This window comes from Misgurnus anguillicaudatus, chromosome 6 (genome assembly GCF_027580225.2).
Source record: "Misgurnus anguillicaudatus chromosome 6, ASM2758022v2, whole genome shotgun sequence".
In the NCBI taxonomy this organism is placed as follows: Eukaryota; Metazoa; Chordata; class Actinopteri; order Cypriniformes; family Cobitidae; genus Misgurnus; species Misgurnus anguillicaudatus.
The window spans coordinates 20,366,392-20,383,632 of record NC_073342.2 but is presented as its reverse complement, the minus strand read 5'-3'; the positions used below and the strand labels follow the sequence as shown (position 1 = coordinate 20,383,632).

Genomic DNA, 17,241 nt, shown 5'->3' with positions numbered 1-17,241 from the left:
GTCTTACCGATGGATCCTTTTGGGCAGTTTGTAGCTGCAGGACCACCAAACGTAGTCCTGGGCCACCAGATCCCATCTTCAAAGGCTTTTGGACAGCCGTCATAAATCACTAGATAACAAAAATAAGAAAAAACAGACATTGTTTAGGGCTATAAGAAGGTTTAATGATAAGATTTTATAAGGAACAGGCCACTGTCAATACACATACTTTAAACTGTCATGAAAGCCAAGTATTACACTTATATTTCATCATGCCGTGCATGCTTATGTACGCTTCAATCAAAAACAGCTTTCATATTTTGGCCCTTATTTATACAATTTTGTAAGTTGTCCAAAAAAGCGGCATCATCTCTCATACAGCGCAAGACCTCACTTAAACCATTTTCATACACGATTGACAGGGTTCAAAGTCAATCTTGTCAGTTGCTCTCCTGGCCAATCATCTGAGTGTTTGGGTGATTGACAGCACACATACCCACACATCCCCCAACCGTCACCTCTGCGAAGGGATTGTCGCAACGGTTGCACTGCCGACCCACAACGCCCGTCTTGCAGACGCACTGGCCCGTCACAGGGTCACACGTCCGGGAATGAGCACCGAGATGGAAACAATCGCATGGATAGCACGTGTCCCCGCCTGGAGGCCGGTAGTAGTTTTCCTTAAAAGTGTGAGAGGAAGACAAGACTGTCCAGTACTGACCAGGAAAAGCAACATTATACTAAACATCATATACTGTAAGACGTGAGGATAAGTAAAAAAAGGTGACAAAACTAAAATTTGAAAAGTGCAGAGAAAAGAATTATGCATTCAAAGAATTTAAACAATAAATGTCACATGATCAAATTTATATGCGGTGGGACTGTTGTAAAACTCTTAAAAGTTAATGGTGTCTTGATTTCAAACGCCCCCCTTTGCTACACTTCCTGCGTTTTGCATTATATTGAGAATCTGGAGCATGCAATCACTTGCAGCTTACCTTGCAGCTACACTCTCCTGTGGTTTTATTGCAGTCCCTTTTGAAGCCTTTGCTGACATCGCAGTTACAGGGACCACAGGTTGGGTATCCCCACCAGCCACGAGCACACGGCTGATCCGCTTTGTGTGTGTGTGTTTCATAGTGTGCAAAAAGGAGAGACAAGAAATGGCTGTGTTTTATATGAAATAATAATTCATATTCACTTAATTGTAGTAAAAAACAAATTAAGTTATGTCCCACTGCATGATTTTAAAATGAAACATTTTAGAAAGGCAAATAAAGTCTTTATGTAACTTAGTTGGTAGAGCATTGTGGGAAAAAAGCAAAGGTCATAGATTTAATCCCATATTGAACAACACACATACAGTGAAGGCACTGTGGGTTGCTTTGGATAAAAGCATCTGTGAGATGCAAATAAATAAACCTAAACAACCTAAATATATCTTAATACTTCATTTTTTCTTTTTTTTTGAAAGGACGGAAGCACTTTGAAAGAATTTACTTTGATTTTGGGCATAAAACTCGGCTGTAAAATCAAAGCAAGTAAGGTTTGACTGCGAGGCAGACACACGAGCAATATATCATTCCAAGCATGCTTTTATTCTTACACATTAAAAAACTTGATGGTAAAAGTTACTATAACTAAATCATTAAAACAAAGTTTTGGCACTTTTCAGTAAGCTCCCTTTAATATTAGTAAATGCAATAGCTTATAAAAAATAAATCTTTTTAAAGCATTTTTTAATTTCTTTTACTGTTAGTTAATACCAGTTAAATTTTTATTTATGTTAGTTCATTGTGCATTAACTAATGTTAAGAAATAAAAAGATTGATTAAAATGATTTTAAAAAGATGAATAAATGAAGAGTTTGGTTCCAAAACGCAATAAATCCATTTTGACTAATCCGGGTAAAAATGTGTTTTCTATACTAAGAAAGTGAGAAGATGAAAACCACTATTTTCTGTTACAAACTTTTACGTTGCATCTTTAGGTTACAATAACATAAAAAAATTCAAATCCATAATTTGATTATCAAAGATTTATTATAAAAACAGATAATTTTTTTCGAGAAAATGCAATAAATTGAATCAATATATAAATGTGCATTCATCTTTGCTATGTTATAATAATTTAGTATATAACTAGTGATATACACTGATTAAAAAATAAACATTAATTGCATTAATCAAAACACTTACTTTGTCATATTGAGAACACTGTCGTCACTGCTGTTATACTTGGGACGTCGTGGCTGAACTTTTTTGACAGCGATTAGCTGTAAAATGTTTTGGTCCTGCTCAATTTTCGTTGGCTTCGCGTAAAATAATGGAAACGTTTTTAATAAGATCCCCTGGGGTCAATGTGTTAGCATGACAGAAGCTTTATGCTGTCAGAAGAACAAGCAACAGCCGGCATTTTTCCTTCGCACGAGTGCCTCTCGCGTAAATTATTTGATTTTGATGGCTTACGTTTCTTCCCGACACAGAAACCCACCACAGGTTTATCAATGCCATCAAAATTACTATTTTGTTTTTTTGTTGATCACAAAGTACAAAGTAGATAAGGAAAACTAGGATTCCGTGTGTATTTAAAGCACCGCCATTGTTGTTTCCACTGCCTGGAATGGTGCGCTGTGATTGGCTAAGCAGATTTATTGCATTCTGCAGAGATGGAAGACCACCGTTTGTTGCCGTTTAGAAAAAAGAGAGAAAAGATGACAAAATAACACGGCGGATATCGGATTTTGCGTAAAATTAGAAATGTACTTTTTAATACTGACCAGATACAATACTGATTTTGGCAGTAACTATTTTTCTTTAAAAAAATGACGTTTATTGCGTTTTGGAAGTTTTGTTCAATGTTAGTTCATATTAGCTATTGTTAACAAATTGAACTTTACTGTAATGTAAACCTTTATTTTTTTTTAAATTTCTAGTTAATTCAAGTGACTCTGTTTTTTATGAACTTTCTCTATGTATTCATCACAACATTTAAGATTATATGATGCTACAAGGATCTCATGAAAGATTACTATGGATCAAAAAATATAACTTGCAAGCCTTTAAATAAGGTCAGGAGAATAAATAAATTATAATAAGGAATAAGTAATGAAAGTAGGGCTTTTTAATAGATAAAAGGACTTTCATTTTATCTATTGGTTTCTAAAAAAAGTTTAACATTTAAGCAATACTGTCACAAACACTGCCAGTATCCGCAATTCACGTCCTTGCAAAACCTTTGAAAATATTTGAATTTCTTTAATTTACTGTCAGTTCAGGAGACAAACCATCAAACAGTAAAGCTGCTGTCAGTCGCGAGTTTCAGCATGTGCCAAAGCTTCATCTGTACATCCACCCATGCTTTCTTAATCCTCATCCATCACAAATCTAAACATTTAAAGGCTTAAAGGGACTTTCATGTTACAGTCCTTACTTTAATGCCAGGAACTGACATTCATTTCTAACATTGTTTTTTGGTTGCTAGAGTTTTCTTGCAAACTAGCCCAAACCTAAAAAGCCAAAACCTAAGAAACTGTATTAGTGATGGTTAACTTTATAAGCATTATTAATGAATGAATAACCAAACATAATGACCAAAGAGAAATGATACTCACTTGTGTTCACAGTATTGGCCATAGTAATTGTGTCCACAATGGCATTGGTAGCCGTGCTTGGTGCCAGGTTTGCGCATACAGGTGGAAGCGTGCTCGCAAGGGTTTAGGAGACACGCATCAATACAGTCCCTCCCGAAATACCCTGTGCAAACAGACTGGTAAAGAAAATGCTTGTGTTTTATAACAAGAGTATATTTAATTAACACTGACGCTGTTACCTGGCTCACAGACACACGTGTGAGAGGACCAGGTGTCCATACAGCGGCTATGTGTGGGACACAGGTTCGACTGACATGCATCCGGCACATTGCATCCATCTTTAACACGGACCCTTAACGCCTGATGCATGTTGATGTTAGCCGTGTTGGTGGAGGTCTCGCCTATTCGCACACCCTGTGAGACAAAAACTTGTGAATTATCTCATGAATAAGACAAAACAAACACTTAAACAGGATATGTTTGTGTGACTTACCTGCATGCAGCCAGTAAATCCATTCTGCACCTTGTCATCTTTTTTAAGCAGTCCACCAATACAGAGATTCTTCAGTTTAAGTCCAGGCAGCTCATTACCGATCTCCACCATCCTCTAAATATTAACAGCAGACATGTACAGAGAACAGCAGGATTATTATCGATAACTTAAACAAATTAAAACGAAATATTTACAAACATCAAATCAAACTAAATATAATATATAATATATTTTTTTTAGTGCTGGGCAAAGATTAATCGCGATTAATCGCATACAAAATAAAGTGATTTTTTGCATAATATATGTGCGTGTACTGTGTCTAATTATTATGTATATTTAACCACACACACACAATCATATATTCATTTCAAAATTGTTTTATTTAAATATATTTTTTTGATTTATCTTTAATATAGATTATATAAAAATATAAATAAATATATATAAACATGTAAATGTTTCTTAAATACATACATGAATGTGTGTGTATATATTTATACATAATAATTACACACAGCACACACTCATATATTATACCAATAATCACTTTTATTTTGTATGCGATTAATCTTTGCCCAGCACTAATTTTTTTGTTGAAAAACTTGAAGGAAATGATAATTAAAAATGTTAGCAAAACAATGAAATAAGTTTAAATGAAACAAAAATAAAAATAATAACATAAATTGTAATTAAAATTAGCATTTATTTTGAAAAATAATAATAAAACGAAAACTTTTACAAAAATGCACACAAAATAAACGCTAATATTATTAAAACTAAAATAAAAACTACAATTAGTATGAAGAACAACAAATGCAATCTCTATTTACTTTACTTTGGGCACTTCTGTTTTAAATATTATTATTTTAACTATTATTAGGAGTCGAGCACCGAGAAACAGGCCAGCGACCTTCACCGTAACTCCGGAGCCCTTAGTAGTGCGCATTATCAGTATTATTTTTAAATTAAGGGCATTAATTTAACTAAGGTTATTTATTTCCTGCAAGATACCAGTTTGTCGCAAGATACCAGTATGTTTATAAAAGATGCTTAAACATCTAAGCCCTGTCTGTGAAACTTTCCCTAAGAGTCTTAATTTAACACTGCTGTTTTCCCCAACCGGGGGGTCATCATATTGAAGTATTATGTTTAAGTTAATAGGTTATAGAAACTGCATTGCACATTTAGGGCAAGGCATGGTAATCCTTTCATAAATGTGTTGCTTTTGTTCATCTCTGTGTATTCAAACATTACAGTAAAATCAATGCGATTTAGTGTTTGCTAATATGCAGTGTTTATTTTTTATATATATGTGAACTCTTTTGTGAAGCCAAATGGCCCTCTGTTAGATTGTAAGGTAGCTGAAAAAATTCCAAGTAATTCCTTTTTTAATATGAAACGTTAAGACATTCATAACAATTAAATGAATGAGGTCTTTAAAAAACTCATAACAAGACAAACTTACACAAAACATGGGATCAAATTTAATGTACATAGAGGGTTATGAGCTGGCTCCCGTTTGTTTGACTTGCATTATACCGTGAACGTGGTATTTAAAGAGCTGGTAACCTTTAAATGAGGCAGAGCGTTTTTGTTCTCCTCAAACTATAAAAAGTCAAAGCTGAAGCGTGTGGAAGATCAGGATATTTTTGATGCCTGGTAATCAAGGTAATGCTTTTTAGTTTTAAATTTTTTCAAGTTTAAGTAAAATTTACATTAGAGTAATACACATGACAGTTGTTTTGTGTTTTTTTGCTTGAATTAGGAGCTAACATGGTATCTGCTATCTCAACTTTGAGCCTCCTAATGGCATCTCTGACTGGTAAAAATCTATACAGCACCTAGATCTTATTACTATTATTATTATTTATTACTATGAAATATTATGTGGTGATAATTATATATTAACTACATTTGAAACAACAGGACTTATCTTAATCTTTTTATTAATGCATACATTTAACTTTAATTAAAACCCTGAAATGGATTTCAGATGCAATAAGGTCCAAAATCTAAGATGATGAACACCTGCAAGGAATTTTAGTTTTCTTGTTTAAATGTAAGATTGTTTCAGGGACATTTAGAAGAAAAATATGATTTTTAAATAAATTAGAAAAGAATAAAAACCTGGTCTGTATAAATCTTTTTTAATTTAATACCCTTTGTAATATCGTGGCAACATTATTGATAACATTTATTCTAATAATTATTTTAAATGTAAAAACTAATGATTAATGTCTTTATGTGTTTGTTTGAGAGTAATATGTTTACTTGGTCTTATACAGTAGTGATGGCTAGTGGAAATGGCACAGACTGTGATCGAAGGTGTCTGGCAAATATTTTGGTTAATAAGGAACTCTTTAGCGCCCCACAGGGTGACAACTGCACTATTACAGTAAACATCACTGCAATACAATATCAGACACTGTCCTTTGTAAGTACCATTTTCTTTGTCATGTTAATCACATTTTATACTGTGTGTGTATATATATCAAATATCTCTTAACTATCTCATCATTTTAAGGACACAAAGCAAATGCAAATGGACAGCCGTATCAAGATAAGCATGGTGAGTAGTTGGGTTTAATGTAATACAAATACAAAAATGTGCATGGCTTTGTTACCAACTGATACCTGTTAAAATGAATTGATATTATATTGTATTATTTACATAAAATATTGAATTTTGAGTTCAGATGGCATTATTATGTTAGAAGAACACTGTTGAAAAGTTTAATGTCACTTCTCTAAAAAGTCAGAAATCTATTCATCTGAAGGTGTTCTTACATGTATACATGTTTAATTGTAGACTGAAGTAATATCGCTTTCGTAGTCGTGTGATATCACTATATGGGCCCTATTCACTGATCTATATAAATGACTGGATTGCGCATGACGTCACAACTGTGAAGCCACTGCGCCGCCATGTTGGTATAACCAAACGTTCTATTAAATCAATGGACGCGATCAGATTTTAATGATAAAACATCACTTTACTAGTCTTCGTTTTTATATCTGAAGTTACCCTGTACATTATTACAACACAAACGTCCTAAGCATGTACATAGTTATTTACTGAAAGTTGTACATTCTAGTTTTTAATCAGTTATTATACATTCATCTTCATTACAGTATCAGATCAGCAGACAGATCGCAACATATTTAGTATTAATGACAAACGTGCTCATTCTGAAATCTAAATAAATAATCATACTTTGTACCGTATGTGCATGCAATAATTTGCTGGTTTTATGTTATCTAAACTTACAAGTTACCTAAACCTATTTAGAGAAATAACGCTGACCGTGTAGCTGAAAGTAAAAAAAAACTTTATTTATACCCGTGTCATTAACAGAACGCAGCAGACACACTCACCTTAACGTTTTTTATAAATCCATTTTCCTGCCCGATTAAAGCATAAACATTGCAAATAACACCAGAATTAACAGTTAATTTACGTACACATATCCTAAAAATAATCTTGCGTGACTGATACGCTGTAAAGCAGGTGAATTTAAAACATGATTTTGAATGGAAGTCAATGACGCTGTCTGCCGGTTGGGTATACCAAGATGGCGGCTCGAACTCTGCGCTGGCTTCACCTCACGCTGTTACGTTAAGCGTTCTACGCGCAATCCAGTTATTTATATAGATCAGTGGCCCTATTATACACGCACCGCAATGCAGCGCAATGCGTGACGCAAGTGACTTTTGCTAGTTTTTCAACCCAGCGCAACTATCATTTTAACGTTTAGTGACATGTTGTTTGAATAGCAAATGCATTTGCGCCCAATGTTGTGCCCATGGGCGTTCTGGTCTGAAAACGAGGTGTGTTCAGGTGCATTGTTAGCGCGTTGCTATTTTGAGGCAACTAAAATAGACTACACCCCTGACCAACAAAAAACCTAGTCTAAAGTCAATGGCGCAATAGTGTTTTTGTTATTTTATGAGCGCGTTAGAAATATGCGCCTATAAACAAGATAACAACGCGCGTTTGCTTATCACATACATGGATGCACAGCAGCGCAAAAAAGATTAGATTATTATTTAGTCTCTTCGACATAAATGAGGACAGATTATGAGACGTTAGAATGCGTAAAGAGCTGCTTCACCTGTAGCCTGGTAAGTAAATAAATGCTTTAAACAAATGCATGTATTTTAAATGTTTTTTAAATGCTTCCTCACGGATTAATTGTATATGATGACTTTAGTTTGTACCTGTGGATATGGTGAGATGAGAACTTTTTTTAAGTAATGCTTTATCCATGGCGCTGTCCGAGTGCAGAAACGGCTCTCCGCATGTTTGTAAATGTCTTGTTTGTATTTTTAGAGTACAAACTTTTCTTTGCTTGCATATTTGATAATTATTTTATGAGATTACAATGATTATGTAGGATATCAATACATTTACAGCAATTAAAAGCTTGCTATTTGTACTTCTATGACTAAAAGAAAACAGCTTTTAAAGGTTTTAATAAAAAAAAATTCAATACAAATAAAAACAACACAATATCTTAAACTGGTGTTCTTCTTCTGCTTATTTTGTAGTTTACAAATTCCGCTTTCTAAATAGGGATTAGGCATGGCGCCAGGCGCAACTTGCTTTAAAAGGGGATAAGAGCTGAGACTCTCATTGGTTTATTGCACGTTATGCCCAAAACACACCCATTGCGAAAATAGGAACAACCCTATTAGGCCGTGCGCTTGGCGCATAAACCTTTTTTTCCCGTCATTAAATTAGCAAAAGTGGGTTCGGACATGCATATTTAGAACGTGCGTCGTGCGCTTAAGACAATGTGCTTGGATCGTTAAAATAGGGCCCTATATCTTCATGGCTGTGATTAGGCCAGGCAATCACAGCCGTGATTATATAATAGGGCGATTGCGAAAGCTTTGCTTTTATACAACAGTTTGACGGCACAGGCTTGTAAAACAAAATTGTCTTTAAAAACCCCTTTGTAAGGAACTACTTCCATCTGCCACAAATTCGAAGCCCAGAAAGACAGTTAACCCTTTTGCCGTTTGTGTTGAATGTAAAAGAAGAATGAGTAAGTGACCCTAAACTTTTGAACAGTAATGCATAAAAGATATCAAACTACTACAGCTATATAATAATATAAAATAATAATCATACTTAGCGAGAGGCTAAAGACTAAAAAGACAAAATATATCTTTTTTGAATTGTATTACCTTCCTCCTCATAGCAATGGAAAGATCCTGATCTTGGATGGCTACATGATAAATATAGATATCCAGCTGTTGTGTTACCTGCTGATAAAATCTGGACTCCCACGATCGTTCTGGAAAATGCGTGAGTTCAACTCAAAGTAAATGTTATGTTTTCATCTGTTCATTATATGAGGAGTGACAGAAGAGTACATTATTTCATCAATAACATACTGACTGTTCTATCTTTATTAAATCATATGAAAACAAACACATTTATGTCTGTTTAGATTCATTTATGAAGCTATTCTTCTAATATCTGGAGCATTTTTTATCACTTTTAGTGTCAGTCTTAGTTGGACTTAGTTGAGATGCTATATTCTCTGACTGTGTTCAGATTAGACACAACTACGGAGCCGTACACGGATGATGTGCAGGTGCGGAGAGACGGTCTGGTGGAGCACTCTATTATCTTATTCACGTCAGTGAGCTGCGAAATCAACTTATTCAACTATCCATATGTGTTTGGGGAGTGTCCTGTGGCCATCAATGGATGGAGCCAAAGATGTAAGTGTTCTGTTTTATCCTTGCACTGGCAATGTCACGATTTGACTTGTGTCTGCAAGAGATAGTTCACCCGAAAATGAAAATTCTGTCATCATTTACTCACCCTTAAATTGTGTAAAACTTGTACAAATGACTTTGTTCTGCTGAACACATAGGAAGATATTTTAAAGCTCACATAACACACGCTGTTTCTGCATTTCTGATGTTAATCTGGAGTATCTATAAAGTAGTATTAAAACCTTTATATCTCCGAAAAGAGTCTTTAATCAGATTTATACAATAAATATTAGCTTTACCGATTCTTTCCGATAATGTACGAAAGAATGAAGAAGGAGGAGTTACTACTGCGAGAGGAGCGAGTACGAGTTATGCAACACTATACAACACTGTTTAACTTATGATTCACTACATGTTTATGTCATTTATATAATATGCACGCGACTATTTCCAATATAAGACAGAAGTCTTACTTACCGCATGCTACTCATGACCATAGTTGACAAGTCCGCTTATAATACGCAACTTTGGGCTTCTTATTTTAGCAAGTTGCGTAAAAAAATCACGGGTTGCCGTTTTTTGGGCTTATTTAAAGAAATAAGGTTGCTTGTTATGAAAATCTGTTTTCTTTACATTTATGGTTGGCGTTTTCTCAATATCCAATACATTGATTGACAGTGTCTGCTCACAGCTAATATACAGTAAGTGCTGTGGAGTAATTCGTGAAAAAATCCCACCGAATTCGCCCCTTCTCCCCCTCATTGGAGAACAGTCACGTTCACTGCGCAGGCAGCGCGCTGGCGAGAGCTAATAACTCCGCGAAACTGTAATTTAAACTAAAGTTAGTCTGTTATGATAGTTAAGAGGAGACAGCTGAGTAGATGATGGACAGTCTAACGGATGGACACCTTTTGTAAGGTAAATATGTCATTTTTACCATGTTTTGTAATGTATGAATGCATATGTAATATATAAAACAAGTAGTCTACTAATACTAAAAGAAGATACATATGATATGGTTAAAATTTATTTTATTAAGCTTTATGTTACAGCTACCATTGATGCTCTTATCTTTATCTCCTGTGTAGAAGATTTTGCTAAATAACGTGTTTATCCTTTTGGAGAGGTTTCCGTTTAACATGTTGCAGGCTCATTTATTGGTATTAAATAATATATAATGCTGAAACTAAATAATATTATATTGGGCTTGTTTTGGGCTTGTTTTTGAAGCTGCAGTTGCATATTTGTCACGCGAGAGTTGGCAACTGTGCTCATGACCCGGTTGGGACTTTTCAATGAAATCCAGCGCATCAAACTCACACGCAAAACTCCGCTAGTACCCCGGATAATAAACTATATCCATTGTTTTCATAAGGCTGGCTTTCTTTTCCTTACATCCAAAAACACACTTCTTTCGTGCCATTTTTTTGTTAAAATCACTCAGTAAGCCTCTGAGAAATAACTGCTGTCTGTTTGTTCTCTTTTTTTGTGTTTATAGTTTGTTCACTAAAACTGAACATTGCTGATAATGTGTCTTTGATCAGCGGTAGTGCAGGAGAGTGGCAGACTTTGAACGTGTCCAAGGTTACGGATATGTCGCAGGCAGATCACAATTATCTCTTTGTAATTATTCATTTCTAATCCTATGAATGATCGTGTTGGTTTTATTTGTATTCACTTCTGTCTTTCATGACTTGATCACGAATGGTCATACAATTACCATTAACCACTGTTTGACTCTTGTCACTTGCTGAATAATATGTTTATCTCTTTTTGATAGGTGTCATCATATGGTAAATGTTCACTTTATAAATACGGTCACATGCATTTCTAACCATTTATAACATCGGCCTTGTTGCTACTGATATGGTTATGTTAAAGCAGGTGTAAAAAGTTACCTGTAATATTAAACTCTCAATGATGATTATTGATTACATGATTTACCATCTATTGTTTAGTCTCTCAGCACTGAAGAAAGGCATACAGTAATGTATGACCTCACTCACAGTACAAACTTTAAGAAATGAAATGCTTCTGATTATTCAACAGGTCACCCTGTCGATCAACCCATTCGGTGCGTTTGTGACCCTGATCTTGCCCAGTGCACTTATAATGTTGGCTGACCTGATGAGCTTTGCTCTGCCATTTGAAAGTGGGGAACTCAACACTTTTAAGGTCACGCTGGTCCTGAGCTTCACTATGTTCCTCCTCATCCTCAATGATCATCTGCCTAACGGTGGAAATTGCAGCCCTCTCCTCTGTGAGTGAACGATAAACACGCACACGTGCGCGCGCACACACATACTATTGTTTTACATCTTTTACATACGCTATTATGATGCTCAATAATGACTTGTAACTGATAAAATTCTTGACTACAGGGAGACTTTAACTACTGATGAGGTAATAAGTACAGTAAATGTTCTCATCTCTTGTTTTTGTTTTAAAGACTATCACTTTAGTTTCTGTCTGGTCTGTTTGGTGCTGAGCGTGCTGATTTCTCTCGTGTTAACACGTCTGGCTGAAGACAGCAGCATCATTCCATGCATACGCAAAAAAACATCAAAAGTCACTGAAACTGGCACCGGCAAAGATACAGAGAGTGGTCAAGAAAACGACAGTAAGAGTTATTTACTTTAATGATTTTCTATGAATAATGTGCCAAATGTGAGAATGTAAATAATATATATCAAAGACTTACAAAAACTTAACATTATGTGAATCAGCATTGCAATCACAGAAACATTATGGTCTACATTAACAGATCCTGATGTGATTGAGACAAAGTCTGGTGGTCTGCTATCAGAACAAGCTTCACTCCAGAAGATTGTGAAGTTTCTGGAGAAAATGGATAAAGAGGAGAATGATGAAGACAGTACCAGTGCCTTTGCCTATCGTCTGGAGAAATGCACCTTCTTCTTTTTCCTAACCATTTATATACTGTATGCCATAATTCTTATTTGTATTACCCGGACAGACATTTGCAAGGTTAATAATCTAGACTTCTGGGGTCCAGCTACCTCTGAAGATTACAGCTACAGCTATGACTACACTTCAGCATAATATCCACAGAGCCTCTGTCATTTCTCTCTTCTGCTTCATGGCTGTATGCATAGTCTATGTGTATGTATAGGAAAAGCAGTGCTGATTTTTTACATTTATTAGATAATCAGGCGGATATGTTTAAGTTATGTATAGAAGGTAAAACAAAAAATCCTGACTGAATAGATAAACCCAGTGACTGTTAGATAAACGCAGATTTAGTCTTGTTTTAAAGTTAATCTAATGTCGAATTTTTTTGTTCTGTACATTTTCCATTGAGTTATTCTAAGACATATATAAAACAATATACACTCTTAAAAATAAAGGTGGTTTAACGGTTCTACACAGCAACGCCACCATAGAAAAAGCGTTATTGGTTCCTCAAAAAAAAAAAATTCAGTCAAAGGTCTTTCATAACTTTTTCTAATAAAGTGAACACACAAAATGCAAATTGAACCATTTGCCAATGCCAAGTCAATGCAAAGATGCGAATGAACGCAAATAGACGCACATCGCGCAAGGCGATGTGAATGACACGAATTGGGCGGAACGATTGCTTCAAAATCATGCCCTAGTCACCGCAAATGCGTCTTCACGCAAGTTCACATTTCGCATGACACGAAGATAAATCCGCGAGTAATTTAGAGTGAGGAACGCGATGCTTCACTTTTGGTGTGTACACAGCATAATGTGAAGAACTTTTTGTGAAACAGAAAGGTTGGTGTGCAGGTCAGCGAAGCCCGTATTGAATTTCATAGATTTTTTTCTTTTCTTTTGGGTATTTTAACATGCTCAAATAGTTTTGAAACTTGACACAAATGTCATTGGCCATTAGGACCCAGCAAAGGCTGTCACACGTTCGAGAGCAGGGGGGCTCTGTAGGATTCCCCGTAATGCAAAAAATATTGGTACACAGATCGTGCATACATGTGCGCACATGTAAACTTGGTACGTGCATAGTTCTCATCGACCCGAACAACTTTCACACTTACACCCATTAGCTCCCCCCACAGGAAGTTATGCATTTTGGATTGTTTGAAAAGTGCATGCTGTGAACTTTTAAATACTCTTCCTAAGGGATTTATTGACACCAAACTTAGTCAACCTGATGCCAAGACACTGGAGATGCTAACGTATTTTTAATATCTCGAACGCTGTTGCCATGGCAACGCATCACTTGAATTTTTATATTCAGGCATATTTAGCATGCTTAGAATAACATGAATTTTAGCACACGCATCATAGTTGTAGGCCGTTAGGGGTGGGCAAAAAATATGTTTACGTCATTTATTTATTTAACTTTTTTCATTTGAGCCTTGATCATGGTTTTTAGTCTTGAAATATAAACCTATAAAATGTTTTAAACAAAATTCATAATTTGAGATATGAAAGAAATAAGAAGTAATGTTGAGTTAAGGCATGTACTATTAAGGAAACTGTTTTATAAAGTGTAGCTAAACAAACTGTCTTGTAAAGGATGAGTACACTCATAGTAAGTTAAATAAACTAGTGAGAGAATCAAAAGTGTTTTTAGTGGAGTTCATTTTCTAAAAGTCCACATGATTAGAAGTGTCCACAGTTAACAATCACCGCTATATGGACCAGAACCTGATCTATATCAAGTGGTAAATAATAGAAAAATATACCTGAAACATGCCGTAGTCCAACGACACAAAAGCCATGTATTTGATGTCCTTGCCATCTTTTCCACTCTTAAGCTCTACGAGTACATGGTGCCACTCGCCGTCATCCACACGGACCTGATGGAAATCCAGGAGCGCCACCCGGCTGACACCCAGAAACACCTGGAAGCGCAGGTGCCTGTTGTTCACCAAAAGCATGATGTAAGAGACTGAGTAACCTGATACTGGGAAGGAAACGAGGACACATATAATAGAAAACAGGATTTCCTTGCTCTTTAAAGAAAAATACACTGCATGGTCAATAGCATGTGGGCATCCCCTTATAATTATCAGGTTTGGCTAAGCCCCCTAATTCCAGTGAAAACAAATCCTAAGAGTGCATCATGTAATGCCATTAAGAACCAACTTTACATTAGTTATACTCCAACTGTGGTATCAGCGTGACAATGCCTCCATGCACAGAGCAAAGTCCATAAAGAAAGGATTTACTGAAGACCTTGACTGGCCTGATCTGAACCCCAATGAACAGATTTGGAACAAAAAGAAAACGCCTACTGCTCCAGTTGCACATACTGGAGCGAATACCTGCATCCGAAAGGTTATCCAATCAAAACAGAGTCCATTTAGACATCTTGAAGGTACAATAAAAAAGATTGACTTTTTATTTTAATGGTCAGAAGGAGGAAATTGTCATAAATATCAAACGTATGACTTTTATTTGACACTTTTATCCAAAAAACCAAAGTAAATGCAAGCTATAAATTTTTTCGATTCTGGAATCAAACCCATGGCCTTTGAGTTGCTATTCTAATGCCCAACCAAGTGAGCTACAGAATCGAAAACGTTATATTTACGACTCAAAATGCAAAGTTTTAAAGGAAACGGTGGATTATAGTACAATACTCACCAAAAGACTAATTTTCGATGACTCCCCAGCACTGGCCTGTAACAGGACACCTGCACTCTTTCTGGTGCGAAACATAAAACTCATATACCAGGGAATAGCAATGGTGATTTCAGTCTCGCTCCACGAAACCAGGGCGTGTCCGTCGAAATGCAGTGGGGCGGGCATTACTGCAAAAAGAAGACCATCAGACATGAATAAATGCTTCCAGACATAGCAATCAAAATAGTTGGGTGACAACCAAACAAAACAAAGTAGTTTTATTAAGATATGTCTGTTAAATGAGACGCCCACTGAGAGAAACATGCCACCCGATGCTTTGACGCGCTCTCCTGTCCTGAAGCAGAAATAATCACTATCATTCAAGCACATAGGAATGTTTCCAAGTTATTCAGAAGATTCCTTAAGGAGGAATGTCAAACTTCCCTGCACTATTCTCCTCGGGGGAAATATCTCATTCATCTCCGTGAGGGATTGAACTTACACAAATAACAATAGTTTATCTTTGCCTCAACCCTGGTAGTGTGAAATGGTTTGGGTCTCTCCTCAGTTTGATTCACTGGATTTTATGAAGTATTTCATTATTGAAAAATCTTAAAACATGCAGTGACCATGAGAGCTGTCAACTTAAAAAAAAATACCATACTGTAAATATATGAAGAAAAAAAACATTAAATGCTATATATCAAGTCGTAATGTCTTTTAATATATAAAAAAAAGGTAAAAAAATAAAAAACATAAACAATGTTTTTAGATTTATATATAAAACAAACAGCTTCAGTCAAATTTTCTCTCAGGACATTGGTCGAATTACAGTAAGTTTACTGAAAATGTAAAGTCACTTGCATTATTATATGTATATTCATATTATAGTTATAGTTAATAGGCATCTCATACAGATAGATAGACAGACAGATGGATGGATGGATTGAGGGATGGATGGATGGATAGACAGACAGACGGACAGATGTATATGTATATTCATATTATAGTTATAGTTAATAGGCATCTCAGACAGATAGACAGACGGATGGATTGAGGGATGGATTGAGTGAGGGATGGATGGAAAAATAGAGATGGATGGATGGACGGACAGAGAAATGGATGGATGGATGGACGAACTAGACAGAGAAATGGATGGATGGATGGATGAATAAATAGATATGGATGGATGGATAAATAGATATGGATGGATGGATGGACGGACAGAGAAATGGATGGATGGATGGACAGAGAAATGGATAGGTGGATAAGTAGATATGGATGGATGGATGGATAAATAGATACGGATGGATGGATGGATGGATGGATGGATGGATGGATGGATGGATAAATAGATGATGGATGGATGGATAAATAGATGATGGACGGATGGATACGTCTATTCATATTATAGTTAATAGGCATCTCAGACAGATAGACAGATGGACAGATGAATGGATTGAGGGATGAATGGATGGATGGATTGAGGGATAGATGGATTGAGGGATAGATGGAGGGATGGATGGATTGAGGGATAGATGGATGATAGATGGATGGATTGAGAGATGAATTGAGAGATGGATTAAAGGATGGATAGATGATAGATGGATGGATTGAGGGATGAATTGAGGGATGATTGAGAGATGGATGGATTGAGGGATGAATGGATTGAGGGATGGATGAATGGATTGAGTGATGAATGGATTGAGGGATGGATTAATGGATGGATAGATTAAGGGATGGATGGAAAGATAGAGATGGATGGATGGATGGACGGACAGACAGAGAAATGGATAGATGGATGGATAAATAGATATGGATGGATGGATGGATGAATAAGTGGTTAAATAGATATGGATGGATGGATAAATAGATA

At 35.8% G+C, this 17,241-nt stretch overlaps 2 protein-coding genes across 2 annotated transcripts in view; one reads left to right on the top strand and one right to left on the bottom strand.

Moving 5' to 3' along the window:
• The window catches only part of celsr1b (cadherin EGF LAG seven-pass G-type receptor 1b), a 74,742-nt gene that overhangs the window by 14,346 nt on the left and 43,155 nt on the right, over nt 1-17,241 (bottom strand). Inside the window, exons 9-16 of the mRNA XM_073868728.1 lie at nt 15,393-15,553; nt 14,483-14,674; nt 4,065-4,178; nt 3,811-3,985; nt 3,599-3,734; nt 978-1,104; nt 476-659; nt 8-109 (exon numbers count right to left, since the gene is read on the bottom strand). Of these exons, the coding sequence (XP_073724829.1) occupies nt 8-109; nt 476-659; nt 978-1,104; nt 3,599-3,734; nt 3,811-3,985; nt 4,065-4,178; nt 14,483-14,674; nt 15,393-15,553 (1,191 nt within the window). The remainder of the gene's footprint in view (nt 1-7; nt 110-475; nt 660-977; nt 1,105-3,598; nt 3,735-3,810; nt 3,986-4,064; nt 4,179-14,482; nt 14,675-15,392; nt 15,554-17,241) is intronic.
• LOC129433813 (5-hydroxytryptamine receptor 3A-like) lies at nt 9,557-13,303 on the top strand. The gene is made up of 5 exons (XM_073868729.1): nt 9,557-9,797; nt 11,293-11,417; nt 11,844-12,054; nt 12,244-12,414; nt 12,559-13,303. Exons 1-5 carry the CDS (start codon nt 9,602-9,604, stop codon nt 12,855-12,857), a joined length of 1,002 nt encoding a protein of 333 aa, XP_073724830.1. The 5' UTR covers nt 9,557-9,601; the 3' UTR covers nt 12,858-13,303.

What these genes read in the sequence shown, in the direction of transcription:
- LOC129433813 (XM_073868729.1), top strand. Translation starts at nt 9,602, where the DNA reads ATGCTATATTCTCTGACTGTGTTCAGATTAGACACAACTACGGAGCCG. An exon ending in CAGATCACAATTATCTCTTT is followed by an intron (nt 11,418 to 11,843) that starts GTAATTATTCAT and finishes ATTATTCAACAG; the next exon opens with GTCACCCTGTCGATCAACCC. An exon ending in AAATTGCAGCCCTCTCCTCT is followed by an intron (nt 12,055 to 12,243) that starts GTGAGTGAACGA and finishes TTTGTTTTAAAG; the next exon opens with ACTATCACTTTAGTTTCTGT.